The 12,292-nt window shown below is 39.0% G+C and overlaps 1 protein-coding gene across 3 annotated transcripts in view; it reads left to right on the forward strand.

Moving 5' to 3' along the window:
- Window positions 1–12,292, forward strand: part of riox2 (ribosomal oxygenase 2) — a 47,805-nt gene that overhangs the window by 11,566 nt on the left and 23,947 nt on the right. For all 3 annotated transcript variants that reach the window (XM_048602847.1, XM_048602846.1, XM_020527718.2), the window contains exons 4-6: window positions 970–1,098; window positions 3,039–3,142; window positions 6,848–6,950. In XM_048602847.1, coding sequence (XP_048458804.1) covers window positions 970–1,098; window positions 3,039–3,142; window positions 6,848–6,950 — 336 coding nt within the window. The remainder of the gene's footprint in view (window positions 1–969; window positions 1,099–3,038; window positions 3,143–6,847; window positions 6,951–12,292) is intronic.

Genomic DNA, 12,292 nt, shown 5'->3' on the forward strand with positions numbered 1-12,292 from the left:
CCTCTGATGCTGCTTGGCCTGCTGTGTTCATCCAGCTCTACACCTTGTTATCTCAGATTCTCCAGCATCTGCAGTTCCTACTATCTTAGAAAAGATGTTTGATGACTAGTGTGGACATAATGGCCTGAAAGGCCTTTTTGTGTGCTGTAAAAACTGACTCCTTATATGGCAAAAGTTAGGATTCTTGTGTTCTCTAATTTTCTTATTTCTCTTGTAAATGAGCATAGCTCTGTAAAGTGTAGGCAGAGTTGTATTAACAAAGTAGGTGATGCAGTTCTAAAGGGGGTGCGGAAACTGAGGGACCTGAGTGTATATGTGCATAAATCGTTGAAGGTGGCAGGAGTAGTTAAAGCATACAGTATTTCCAGCTTTATTAATAGAGGCATAATGTACAAGAACAGGGAAGTAATATTGGAACTTGTAAATGGTACTTGTGAGACCTCAACTGGAGTACTGTGCACAATTGTGGGCACCCATCATAGGAAGAATGTGAATGCATTGAGGACAGTGCAGAAGCAGTTTGCAAGAATGGTTCCAGGAATGAGCAACATCAGTTATGAGGATAGATTGAAGAAGTTGAGAGTGTTCTCCTTAGCGCAAAGAAAGCTGAGAGGGGATTTGTTTCAGGTTTTCAAAATCATGAATGGGCTGGATAAAGCAGATATTTTTGTTGGTAGATCATAATTTTTGGTGAATGTTAGTCCATATAACCAATATCAACCTGTTTTCTCTGTTCACATATTATCGCTGCAAGGCATGCTTGTGTACTATGTTTCTCTCTTACATATTAAAACATTTATACACATGGACTATAGCAACAGTTTTTCTGTTATGAGCCTGGAAAAGAGAAGTAAGAGAGAGATTTATATTTCATTTCAAGGGTTACTTACTTTTCGGCACAGTGTACAAAATGATGTCAGAATTCATGCAAGTTTAATTTCATCAGATATTCTTTCTTTGCACTGCCAGGTGTTTATTCTACAGCTGGAGGGAGAAAAACACTGGCGACTCTACAAACCGACAAAACCTTTAGCTCGTGAATACAGCACAGAACCTGAAGATCGGATTGGAAATCCAACCCATGAATTTATATTAAAGGTACCGAATCATTGGTGTGTACTCATTTGGATTTGCCAGTTTTCCTGTTTTTCTTTGACTAAGTTGTTCCACATCAGTGACATTTACTATGGAGCACTTTATGTCCTATATATAGTTCTGGAATGTTCTCTTACTTTCTGGCGTAGGAATGGTCAATGAAGTAACCTTTTAAATAATCGTATTTATGTGAACTTTTAAAAGAGCCCAGTAGCTGTCATACATTAGTTTTCTGCACAGTAACATTCAGAAGCATTAAGCAGCAACTGCAGTGCCAGTTCAGAATATTTTTATTTATTTAGCTGCGCTGATTATAAGGTTAAATACAGACTCAATTTGGTGTCAGGCCTGACCAGATCCCAACTATATGAATAAATTATAATTATTAACTAACCAGTTGGCTAGTTAATTTATCGTAGTTCAATAGTTCTTCTATGATTTTACAAGAGCTAAGTGTGTAAATAAGTAGAGATTATGTAATCCAGAGGTTCAGGCTGGAGGGGCACAAATTCAAATTCTTCCACATCAAATAATAAAACAATTAATACAATAAGAAAAAAAATCAGGAGTTAAAAGTGAGCAATGAAAGCTTGTCACTAATGGTGACCATTAAAGTATCACTGGATGTTATAAATACCAATCTATTCAATAATATCCTATAGGGAATGAAATCTGCCATCCTTGCCTGATGTGGTATTTATGCGACTTCAGAGTAATGTGGTTGACTCTGAACCGCCCTCTGAAATGGCATAGTAAGCCACAAGGTTCAAGGGAGATTACAGATAGGGAACAAATGCTGGTCTTGCCAGTGGTACCCAGGTCTCACGAAAGAAATCATTTTTAAAAATCACTTGTAAGCCAATTAGGGAAGGAATGGGCTACTTTTCCTGAAAATTATGTATATCTACTGAGTTTTACATGAACCAGTACATAAACATGGTAAATTTCTGGTGGTGCTCCATAAATTGCCAGATATTTTGAGTTAAGTTTCACAGCTTGCCATGATGTTATAAGTATTTGTGACCTCTGGATTGCTAGTCCAGTACCATAAGCATTGTTTATTTACACATGTAGCTCTTAGCCACTGAAGAATTATTGAACTTTGATAATTAACTGCCTAAATTGTTAGTTAATAATTATAATTAACTGTTTTGCAACCTCAGCTTCTCAAGAGAATAGCACTTAATAGGCGAGTGTGAAACTATCGTAGGTACTTTCTCCATCCATTCTATCCAATCGCAAATGATCCCTGGCTTGGGGATCTTTCAGATCAGGACACTGATTCAGCAGCTCGCATTTAAGTTCATGGAACTGCTTTGGAATGCTTCAGTGTTCAGTGCAACAGTTTTCACTGTTGTCTACCTATCAGATATAAAATGAGATTTGGTGAGTTAAAATCAGAGTATAGTATGCTTTTGGTCATAAGTAACTTTGTCATTTAATATTCATGGAGTAGAATCAATTTTGCAAGGTTTCACTTTGAATTTCTCCAATAAATAAGCTTTTGCTTTTCTACATTTAGAATATTATGAATTTGACTTTTATAAACTAATTGAGTGAATTTTAAATTAAAGCAGAAAACATTGTTAGATAATACAAGATTAAGTAACTAGTCTCGACATATAGTAAGTTATCAAGTTATGAATGTGGTGATTTTCCATATTTGTTTTCTTGTGATGGTTCAATCAAGTTGTTTGACTCTGACCTTGGAACAGTTTGCTACATTAAAGGTACTAAGTAACATCAAAATGTTTACTATTGTTGTCATATTAATGCAATAAATAGGCAATGTGAAATCAAATATGGAAAATAAACACTGTTTTAAAAATAATCATTGCACAACCAAAAAAATGTTTCCCACCTCCAGCCATTGGCCTTCACAGCACAACAAAATGTAATAAACTAATGCTGGAAATCTCCATTTGTTTCCTTTTCATTTCTAGCCGGGTGATTTGTTATATTTTCCCAGAGGAACAATCCACCAAGCAGATACCCCAACGGGAGGCTCACATTCTACCCACATTACCATAAGCACCTATCAAAACAAGTAAGAGCACTCTATTCTGGCTTATATTTTGTAGTAATTTTGCACACACAATTAGTAATTTGTAGTTGCAATTAATTATTTCTCCAAACTTATTTATTTTCGAACACTTCAAAGTTTAGCAGTTCAAACACTAACCAAAATTCAAGGTAAAGTCTGCATCCATTTTTAACATTTTTAATCTTAATTCTTACTGTACGAATGAATGAAATTGATATGTGGGAAATGGAATAAAGCTGTGGTTGATGTGACTGTATTGCTACTATCTACCTACATTTTGCATATGACATAAAAGCCATTTTTGTTAGTTATGTTTGTAATCAACACCAACCTCTGAATGCAACATCATTCTCATTTACTTTTCTAATCAAAAAGGACAAACAAAATAATGTCCAATATTGTGCATACATTTCCTGTAAATGTCTTGCACTTATCTTGTATTCAACCCAAAGAAATGGTCTAAAACAAAACAAGAACAATATACAACAGTTACAGATTTTTTTCAATTTAGGCATGTGTGTTTGTGTAGAAGTTTAAGAGCCAGTGGTGAAAACAACAAAATTACAAAGAACAAAAAAAAACTTAAAAGAATAAATTAAGGAACTCTTACACTGTAACAAAGAAAATACAATAGAAATAATACAAACTCATTTCACTCCATTTAAAAGATATTTGGGAATATTTTCCTCTATTTCTACTGGTGAATTGCCGATTTTGGAAATCATTAGTGCAGTAGACAGTGACACTTGCATTTTTTTTATTTGCTCGTGATGTCAGCATTGTTGGCTAGGCCAGCATTTATTGCCCATTCCCAATTGCCCTTGAGCAGATGCTGATGAGCTGCCTTCTTGAACTACTCCGGTCCTTGTGGTATAGGTACACCCATAGGAAGGGACTTCAGGGATTGATCAGCGATGGTGAAGGAATGGTTATACAGTCCAGGTTAGGAGAGTATGTGGCTTGGAGGGGAGTTTGTAGGTGGCTGTGTTCCAATGCATCTGCTGCCCTTGTCCTTCAAGGTGGTTAAAAAGCACAAATTTGGAAGGTGTTGTCAAAGGAGCCTTTGATGAGTTGTACCTTTTAGTTGGTTGCATTGCATCTTATGGATGGTACATATTGCTGTCACTGTGTTTGTGGTGAGGGAATGAATGTTGAAATTAGTGATTGAGATGCCAGTGAATTGGGCTGCTTTATCCTGGATAGTGTTTAACTCCTTGAATGTTGTTGGAGCTGCACACATCCAGGCAATTGGAGAGTATTCCATCAAACCCCTGACTTGGTGCTTGTGGATAGTGAATAGTCATTTGGGAGAGAGGAGGTGTGCTACTCAATGCAGGGTTTCTGGCCTGTCACTAGCTGTTGTAGCTATAGTATTTATATGGCTGGTGCAACTCAATTTCTGGCCTTGGTAAGCACCAGGATGTTGTTAATGATGGTACTGCAATTGAATGACCAGGGGAATTGGTTAGATTCTCTTTTGTTAGAGATGGTCATTTTCTGGCACTACTTTAGTGATTGTTATTTGCCACTTAGCAATACAAGCCTGGATATGGACCCAAGCTGCTTCAGTATCCAGGGAGTTACAAATGGTACTGAACATGGTGCAATCGTCAGTGAATATTCACGTCTTTGACCCCATGGTAAAGGAAAGGTAATTGATAAAGCAGCTGAAGATGATTGTACCAAGGGCACTACTCTGTGTAACTCCTGCAGCAAAGTCCTGGGACTCAGATAATTACCTGCAACATCCGCAAATGTCATCTTTTATGCTAAATATAACAATGACTAGCGGTGTGTTTTCCCCACATTCCCTTTGACTCTGGATTTGCTGAGACTCTTTGATGCCATACTTGGTCAAATATTGCTTTAATGCCAAAGACAATTACCCTTGCTTCACCTCCAGAGTTCAGCTCTTTTGTCCAATTTGGATCAAGACTACAATGAGGTGAGTAGCTGAGTGGTCCTGTTGGAATCCAAATTGAACATTAATTAGTATTTTAATACTGAACAAATGCAGCTTGATAACACCATCAATAACTTCCTTCTATCACTTTGATTGAGTGGTAATTAACTGGGCTGGATTTGTCCTCCATTTTGTAATCAGAACATGGCTGGACAAATTTCCTGGGTAGATCCCAGTGTTATTTAGAAGCAAATGGACTGATTAGTGATAAACAGCATGGTTTGTGCGGGGAAAGTCATGCCTCACTAACTTGATCAAACTTTTTGAGGAGGTGATGAAGATGATTGAGGGAAAAGCAGTTGATATTGGATACATGGACTTCTGTAAAGCCTTCGACAAGGTCCCTCGTGGCAGACTGGAACAAAAGGTGAAATCACATGGTATTGGGGTGAGCTGGCAAGATGGATACAATACTGGCATAGTCATAGGAGGCAGAGGGTAGCGGAAGGATGCTCTTCAGAATGGAGGCCTGTGACTAGTAGGTTCCACAGGGGTCAGTGCTGGGACCTCTGCAGTTTGTGTTCTGCATAAATGATTGGGAGGAAAACGTAGCTGGTCTAATTGTTAAGGTTGCATACAATACAAGGATTAGTGGAGTTGCCGATATTGAGGAGGATTGTCAGAGGATACAGCAGGATATAGATCAGTTGGAGGCATGGGCAGAAAAATGGCAGATGGAGTTTAATCCGGACAAACGTTAGGTGATGCGTTTTGGAAGATCAAGCACAGGTGGAAATTGTACTGTGAATGGCAGAGCCCTAGGAATTTTGATATGCAGAGAGATCTGGGTGTGCAGATCCACAGATCACTGAAGGGGGTAGTGCAGGTAGATAAGGTAGTAAAAAGGCCTATGACATGCTTGCCTTCGTTGGAAGGGGCATTAGTATAAGGACAGATAAGTTATGATGCAGCTTTATCGAACTTTAGTTAGGCCACACTTGGACTATTGCATACAGTTCTGGTCACCACACTACCAGAAGGGTATTGATGCTTTGAAGAGGGTACAGAAAATGTTTACCAGAATGTTGCCTAGTATGAGGGAATTTAGCTATGAAGAAAGGTTAGATAGACTGTGTTTGTTTTCACTAGAACGCAGGAGGGTGAAAGGCAACCTGATAGAAGTTTATATGATTGTGAATGGATAGAGTGGAAAGTATAAGGCTTTTTCCCATGGTGGAAAGGTTAATTACTAGGGGACATCGGTTCAAGGTGCCGGGGGGTGGTGGGGTGGGGGGGGTGCAGTTTAGAAGAGATGTGAGAGGCACGTACTTCACACAAAGGGTGGTCAGTGCTTGGAACGCACTGCCAGAGGAGGTGGTGGTAGCAGACAAAATAGCAGCATTCAAGAAGCACCTGGACGTGAATAGGAAGGGAACAGAGGGATATGGATCCTGTAGGTGAAGACAGTTTTAATATGGAAGGGCAAAATGTGTCAGCACAGGGTTGAAGGGCCGAAAGGCCTGTTCCTGTGCTGTATTGTCCTTTGTTATAACTAAACTGGAATCCCTTGTCTAAGGACACACTGAGTTCTAGAGCACAAATCTTTTATACAGTTGTCCAGTCCTGTTAATTTTGCAGTATTCCGTGCCTTCAGCCATTTCTTGATATCACGTGGAGTGAAATAAATTGGCTAAATCTGGCATCTGTGATGTTGGGAAACTTAGGAGGAGGCTGAGATTGATCAACTGTTTAGTATTTCTGGCTAAATTACTGCATTTATTGTTTTAATTTTATTTTTGCTGTAGTACCTGGGGAGATTATCTCCTTGACGTGATTCCTTGGTTAGTATATGATACAATGAAAGAAGATATTGAACTATCCAGAGGCCTGCCTAGGCAATATCTTATGGTAAGGATTTTTTTTTTCTCTTTTCCATCCATCGATTTTGTTTCTGTTTCTCTTGTTCTCCTGAAAAGCTAATTCTTTCAAAAAGTTAAAGTTTGAAAATATATATTTACTCCTTCTGTCTTTTCTTGTGAATGGATTCTGCAGCAGTGGCGTTCTGCCTGTATGACATAGAAAGCATATTTTGAGTCTAGAAAAGACAGTGGGGGAGAAATTCATCTTGCACCAAAGCTGCTGGAGCAATCTTTCTGCATGTTAGCCATACTGACCTGAAGCTTGTGTCAAAGTTGACTTTATGCTTCTTTTGAAATTCTGTTGGCAAGTTGCAAGCTCCAGGCCTCACCTGAAGCAATAGTAAGCCCATTTGATGAGACCACACATTGTCAATGTCATTTTGTCATCTGGCAGCATTTTCTTTCCAGCTTGTGGTGTGCAATGTGGAGGCTTAACATCCATTTTCATGAGTTGCAAAATAGACAGCACTATTTTAAAATATTTCCCCCAAAGTAAAATACCTGGTCAAGTTTTGTCATTTAACCAAAGTCTTTCATTATAGAAAGTTTTTCTTTTGATGATCAAATTCTCACTTTAAACTGATTCTCTATAGTAGGGATTAATCTGGAATGGATTTAAAAAATCTTCCATCTGAAAATGAACGAGATTAATCCAGAGGTTGATGGGTTGTTTAAACTATATTTAAATTGATGCTTATTTGATGGTTTTGAACAATTAATTAAATTACCTCTATAATGGCCTTGCATTTTCTGGATTGCACTTGAGCAAAATATTGCCAAAATTTACACTGGTTTCCACAAGGATCTTGCCAAAAGGAACTCCTAACAGTTTCATTGTAAGTATTGACGTGGAATGAACACAAATTCAAAGCAACCGATTAGGAAAATAATGAGTAATAAGAGTGAATAATAATAATAATCTTTTTGCTGTGGTAAGGTAATATTTCTGGTTAACGTCACATGTTTGTATGACATGGATGGCAGTAATGTGAATTGAATTCAGCTTAGACGTATGGATTCCTGTGAACCCAGAAAAATTTCCAGATACAACTTTAAAAGTACCTAGGGCAGGTAGCTTGCTGCAAACTCTGGCAAAATTCTATAAGGCAGAATCTACAGGCAAGGGAAAAAGCCTTTGAATCTGGAAAGAGAAGTGCAGAAGCAAGTGTGAGATGGAAGTTATGTGGAACTGGCAGTCCTGGCAGTTGAAGATTGCATTGGCTATTGGTGAACTGTAGTAACTGTCCTGATTTGAAGTGCAACTGCAGAGTGTGAATGGATATCAGAGGCTCTGTGAATAAACCTAATAAATAAATCCCCTGGTGGGATTTTTATATTAAAAAAAGAGCAATTACAGGCAGAAATGGGTAGGAGTGAAATCTTACAGCTCAGAGCAAGCGTTGCCATCATAGTGACTGACACTATGAGGCACAGCTACAGTAAGTAAAATCAAAAGATGTAATTTTGACTAAGGTTTTAGCTCTGAGAATTTTGCAAAGCCAAATTTAAAGTGATAAAAGGGCAATTTCCTTGAAAGTGGAGTCCCAGGTATACAGGATAATGAAGAAGGTGTTCAGTATGCTTGCCTTTATTGGTCAACGCATTGAGTATAGGACTTGAGAGGTCATGTTGCGGCTGTACAGGACATTGGTTAGGCCACTTTTGGAATACAGCGTGCAATTCTGGCCTCCCTGCTATAGGAAGGATGTTGTGAAACTTGAAAGGGTTCGGAAAGATTTACAGGGATGTTGCCAGGATTGGAGGGTTTGAACTGTAGGAAGAAGCTGAATAGACTTGGGCTATTTTCCCTGGAGTGTTGGAGACTGAGGGCTGGAACCTTTTCAAGGTTTATAAGATCATGAGGGGCACGGATAGGGTGAATAGCCAAGGTCTTTTCCCCGGCATGGGGGAGGTCAAAACTAGAGGGCATAGGCTTAAGGTGAGAGGGGAAAGATTTAAAAGGGACCTAAGGGGAAACTTTTCCACAGATGGTGGTGCACGTATGGAATGAGCTGCCAGAGGAAGTGGTGGAAGTTGGTACAATTACATAATTTAAAAGGTATCTGGATTGGTATATGAATAGGAAGGGTTTAGAGGGATATGGGCCAGATGCTGTGGGAGAGTCTGACCAGAGTATCTGACCAATAATCTGTATCTATTTGGCACATCCCTGAAGTCAAAAAATGCTGGCAATATTATTTCTCCTGCCAGTTTTAACACCTGTGATTATTTGTTTTTCTTACTTTAAAAATGTTTTTCAATTCTGCAGTGTCTCAATGCTGCTTTATTCTCTTTACCTTAAAGACTTTTAAATACAATACTGGATTAATTTAGGATATCTGGTTGGCATGGATGAGTTGGACCAAAAGATCTGTTTCTGTAAATTAGGAGCCTCAGTAGACAGATTCTGACATAAGAAACTAAGTAGATTTTGGAAGCTGCAATAAAAGTAGGAGATCCATAATTGAGGCCGCAGTAATGGCATGAAGAAGTTATTATAGTTGCAGGAACTGGAGAACTGTTGAAACAAACAGAAATGTTTATTAAAGTTGTAAGGCAGCAAACATTATTGCAGCTGTAGTGGACAGCATAAATTGTTTGGGGAAAGCTGTTAAGAAAATTGGATTCAGCTTTAAGGCTGGAGGCAGCAGGATTTATTTGATAAAGTTAGGGAAAAGGACAGAATTTGCTTATAGACTGTAAAAGGATGGAAATTGTTTATTTTGCTTGCTTAAAGAAGTGGAAAACCTCCATTTTTAGCTGCAGAAGGTGGAAAAACTCTATTTTGGCCAGGGAATCATGAAAGAACTAGGAAAGCAGCATTGTTATGGCACACAGTTTAAACTCTTTAAGATGAGAGAAGTAGAACAGTATTGTATTTAAAAGTCTTTAAGGTAAAGACAATAAAGCAGCATTGAGACACTGCAGAATTGAAAAACTTTTTTAAAGTAAGAAAAACAAATAATCACAGGTGTTAAAACTGGCAGGAGAAATAATATTGCCAGCATTTTTTGACTTCAGGGATGTGCCAAATAGATACAGGCTTGGACATCTTGGAGAAAACAGTTTGTAAAATACAGAATGGTGTCCCAGTTATATGGTCATAAGGGGTAAGGTTGGCGTGATGGTAATGTAACAGACTAATAATCTAGACCTCTAGGCTAGTTCTCTGTCATGGTAGCTGGTGAAATTAGGGGGTAGGCAATGATGTAGTGATAATGCCATTGGGTGGGCAATCCGGAAACCCAGGCTAATGTTTTGTGAAGATGAACTTGAACCTCACCATGGTAGATGGTGAAATTTGAATTTGTTAAACATCTAGACGAATGTGACCTCTTATTCTGAGATTACGACCTCTGGTCAGACTCTCCCACAGGGGAAACAACTTTTCTGCAGCCACCCTGTTAAGTTCTCAAAGAACCTTATTTGTGTCAATAAGTTACCTCTTATTCTTCTACATTCCAACATCTACAGGCCAAATCTACTGAACTTCTTCTCATTAGACAGTCTATCCATGCCTGGAATTAGCCTAGTGAACCTTCTCTAGACTGCCTACTATTCCAGTATATTTTTCTTTAGATAAGGGGCCCAAAACTGTTCACAGTATTCCAGATGTGGCATGGTTAATGCCATGTATATTTCTGGCAAGATTTCCCTAATTTTATACTCCATTTCCTTTGAAATAACGGGCAGCATTCCATGTGCCTGCTTTTATTACCAGCTGAACTTGTATGCTAGCTTTTTGAGATTTATGCTCAAGGTCTCCCAAATCCCTGTGTTCTGTAGCTTTCTGCAGGCATTCTCGTTTAAATGATGTTCAGCTCTCCAATCATCCTGCTAAAGTATGTAACCTTACATTTTCACACATTATATTCCAGCTGCGAAATTTTACCAACCTGCTTAATCTGTATTCCTCTGAGGCTCTGTTTTATGCTCACTACTTGTCTTCCCACCTATATTTGTGACATTCACAAACTTGGCTATAGTACATTGACTTTGCTCCCATGTCATTTATATAGATTGTAAATAAGTGTGGGGCCCTGTGACACTCCACCAGTTATAGATTGCCAACTTAAAAATGCCGTCCTTTATCCAATTTCTGTCTCCTGTTAGAACATAAGAACTAGGAGCAGGAGTAGGCCGTCCGGCCCTTCGAGCCTGCTCCGCCATTCAATAAGATCATGGCTGATCTTTTTGTGGACTCAGATCCACTTACCCGCGTTCTCACCGTATCCCTTAATTCCTTTATTGTTCAAAAAAAATCTACCTTATCTTTAAAAATGTTTACTGAAGTAGCGTCAACTACTTCACTGGGCAAGGAATTCCATAGATTAACAACCCTCTGGGTGAAGAAGTTCCTTCTCAATTCAGTCCTAAATCTGCTCCCTCTAATCTTGAGGCTATGCCCTCTTGTCCTAGCTTCACCTGCCAGTGGAAACATCCTCTCTACTTCTATCTTATCTATTCTCTTCATAATTTTATATGTTTCTATAAGATCCCCCCTCAATCTTCTGAATTCCAATGAATATAATCCCAATCTACTCAGTCTCTCCTCATAAGCCAACCCCCTCAACTCCAGAATCAACCTAGTGAACCTCCTTTGCACCCCCTCCATTGCCAGTACATCCTTTCTCAAGTAAGGAGACCAAAACTGCACACAGTACTCCAGGTGTGGTCTCACCAGCACCTTGTACAGCTGCAACATAACCTCTCTGCTTTTAATCTCAATCCCTTTAGCAATGAAGGACAAAATTCCATTTGCCTTCCTAATTACTTGTTGTACCTGCAGACCTACCTTCTGTGATTCATGCACAAGGACACCCAGGTCCCTCTGCATAGCAGCATGCTGCAACTTTTTACCATTCAAGTAATAATCCTTTTTACTATTACTCCTACCAAAATGTATGACTTCACATTTATTTACATTGTATTCCATCTGCCAGACCTTTGCCCACTCACTCAATGTATCTATGTTCCTCTGCAAAGTTTCACAGTCCTCTGCACACTTTGCTCTGCCACTCATCTTAGTGTCATCTGCAAACTTTGACACCCTACACGTCCCCAACTCCAAATCATCTATATAAATTGTAAATAATTGCGGTCCCAACACCGATCCCTGAGGCACACCACTAGTCACTGACTGCCGGCTAGAATAGCACTCATTCATCCCCACTCTTTGCTTCCTGTTAGTCAACCAATCTTCTGTCCATGCTAATACTTTACCCTTAACGCCATGCATCCTTATCTTATGCAGTAGCCTCTTGTGCGGCACCTTGTCGAAGTTAGCCAATCCTCTATTCTTGCTAATATACTACTTCCAACAGCAACACC

Source organism: Rhincodon typus, chromosome 11, assembly GCF_021869965.1.
Source record: "Rhincodon typus isolate 14 chromosome 11, sRhiTyp1.1, whole genome shotgun sequence".
Lineage (NCBI taxonomy): Eukaryota > Metazoa > Chordata > Chondrichthyes > Orectolobiformes > Rhincodontidae > Rhincodon > Rhincodon typus.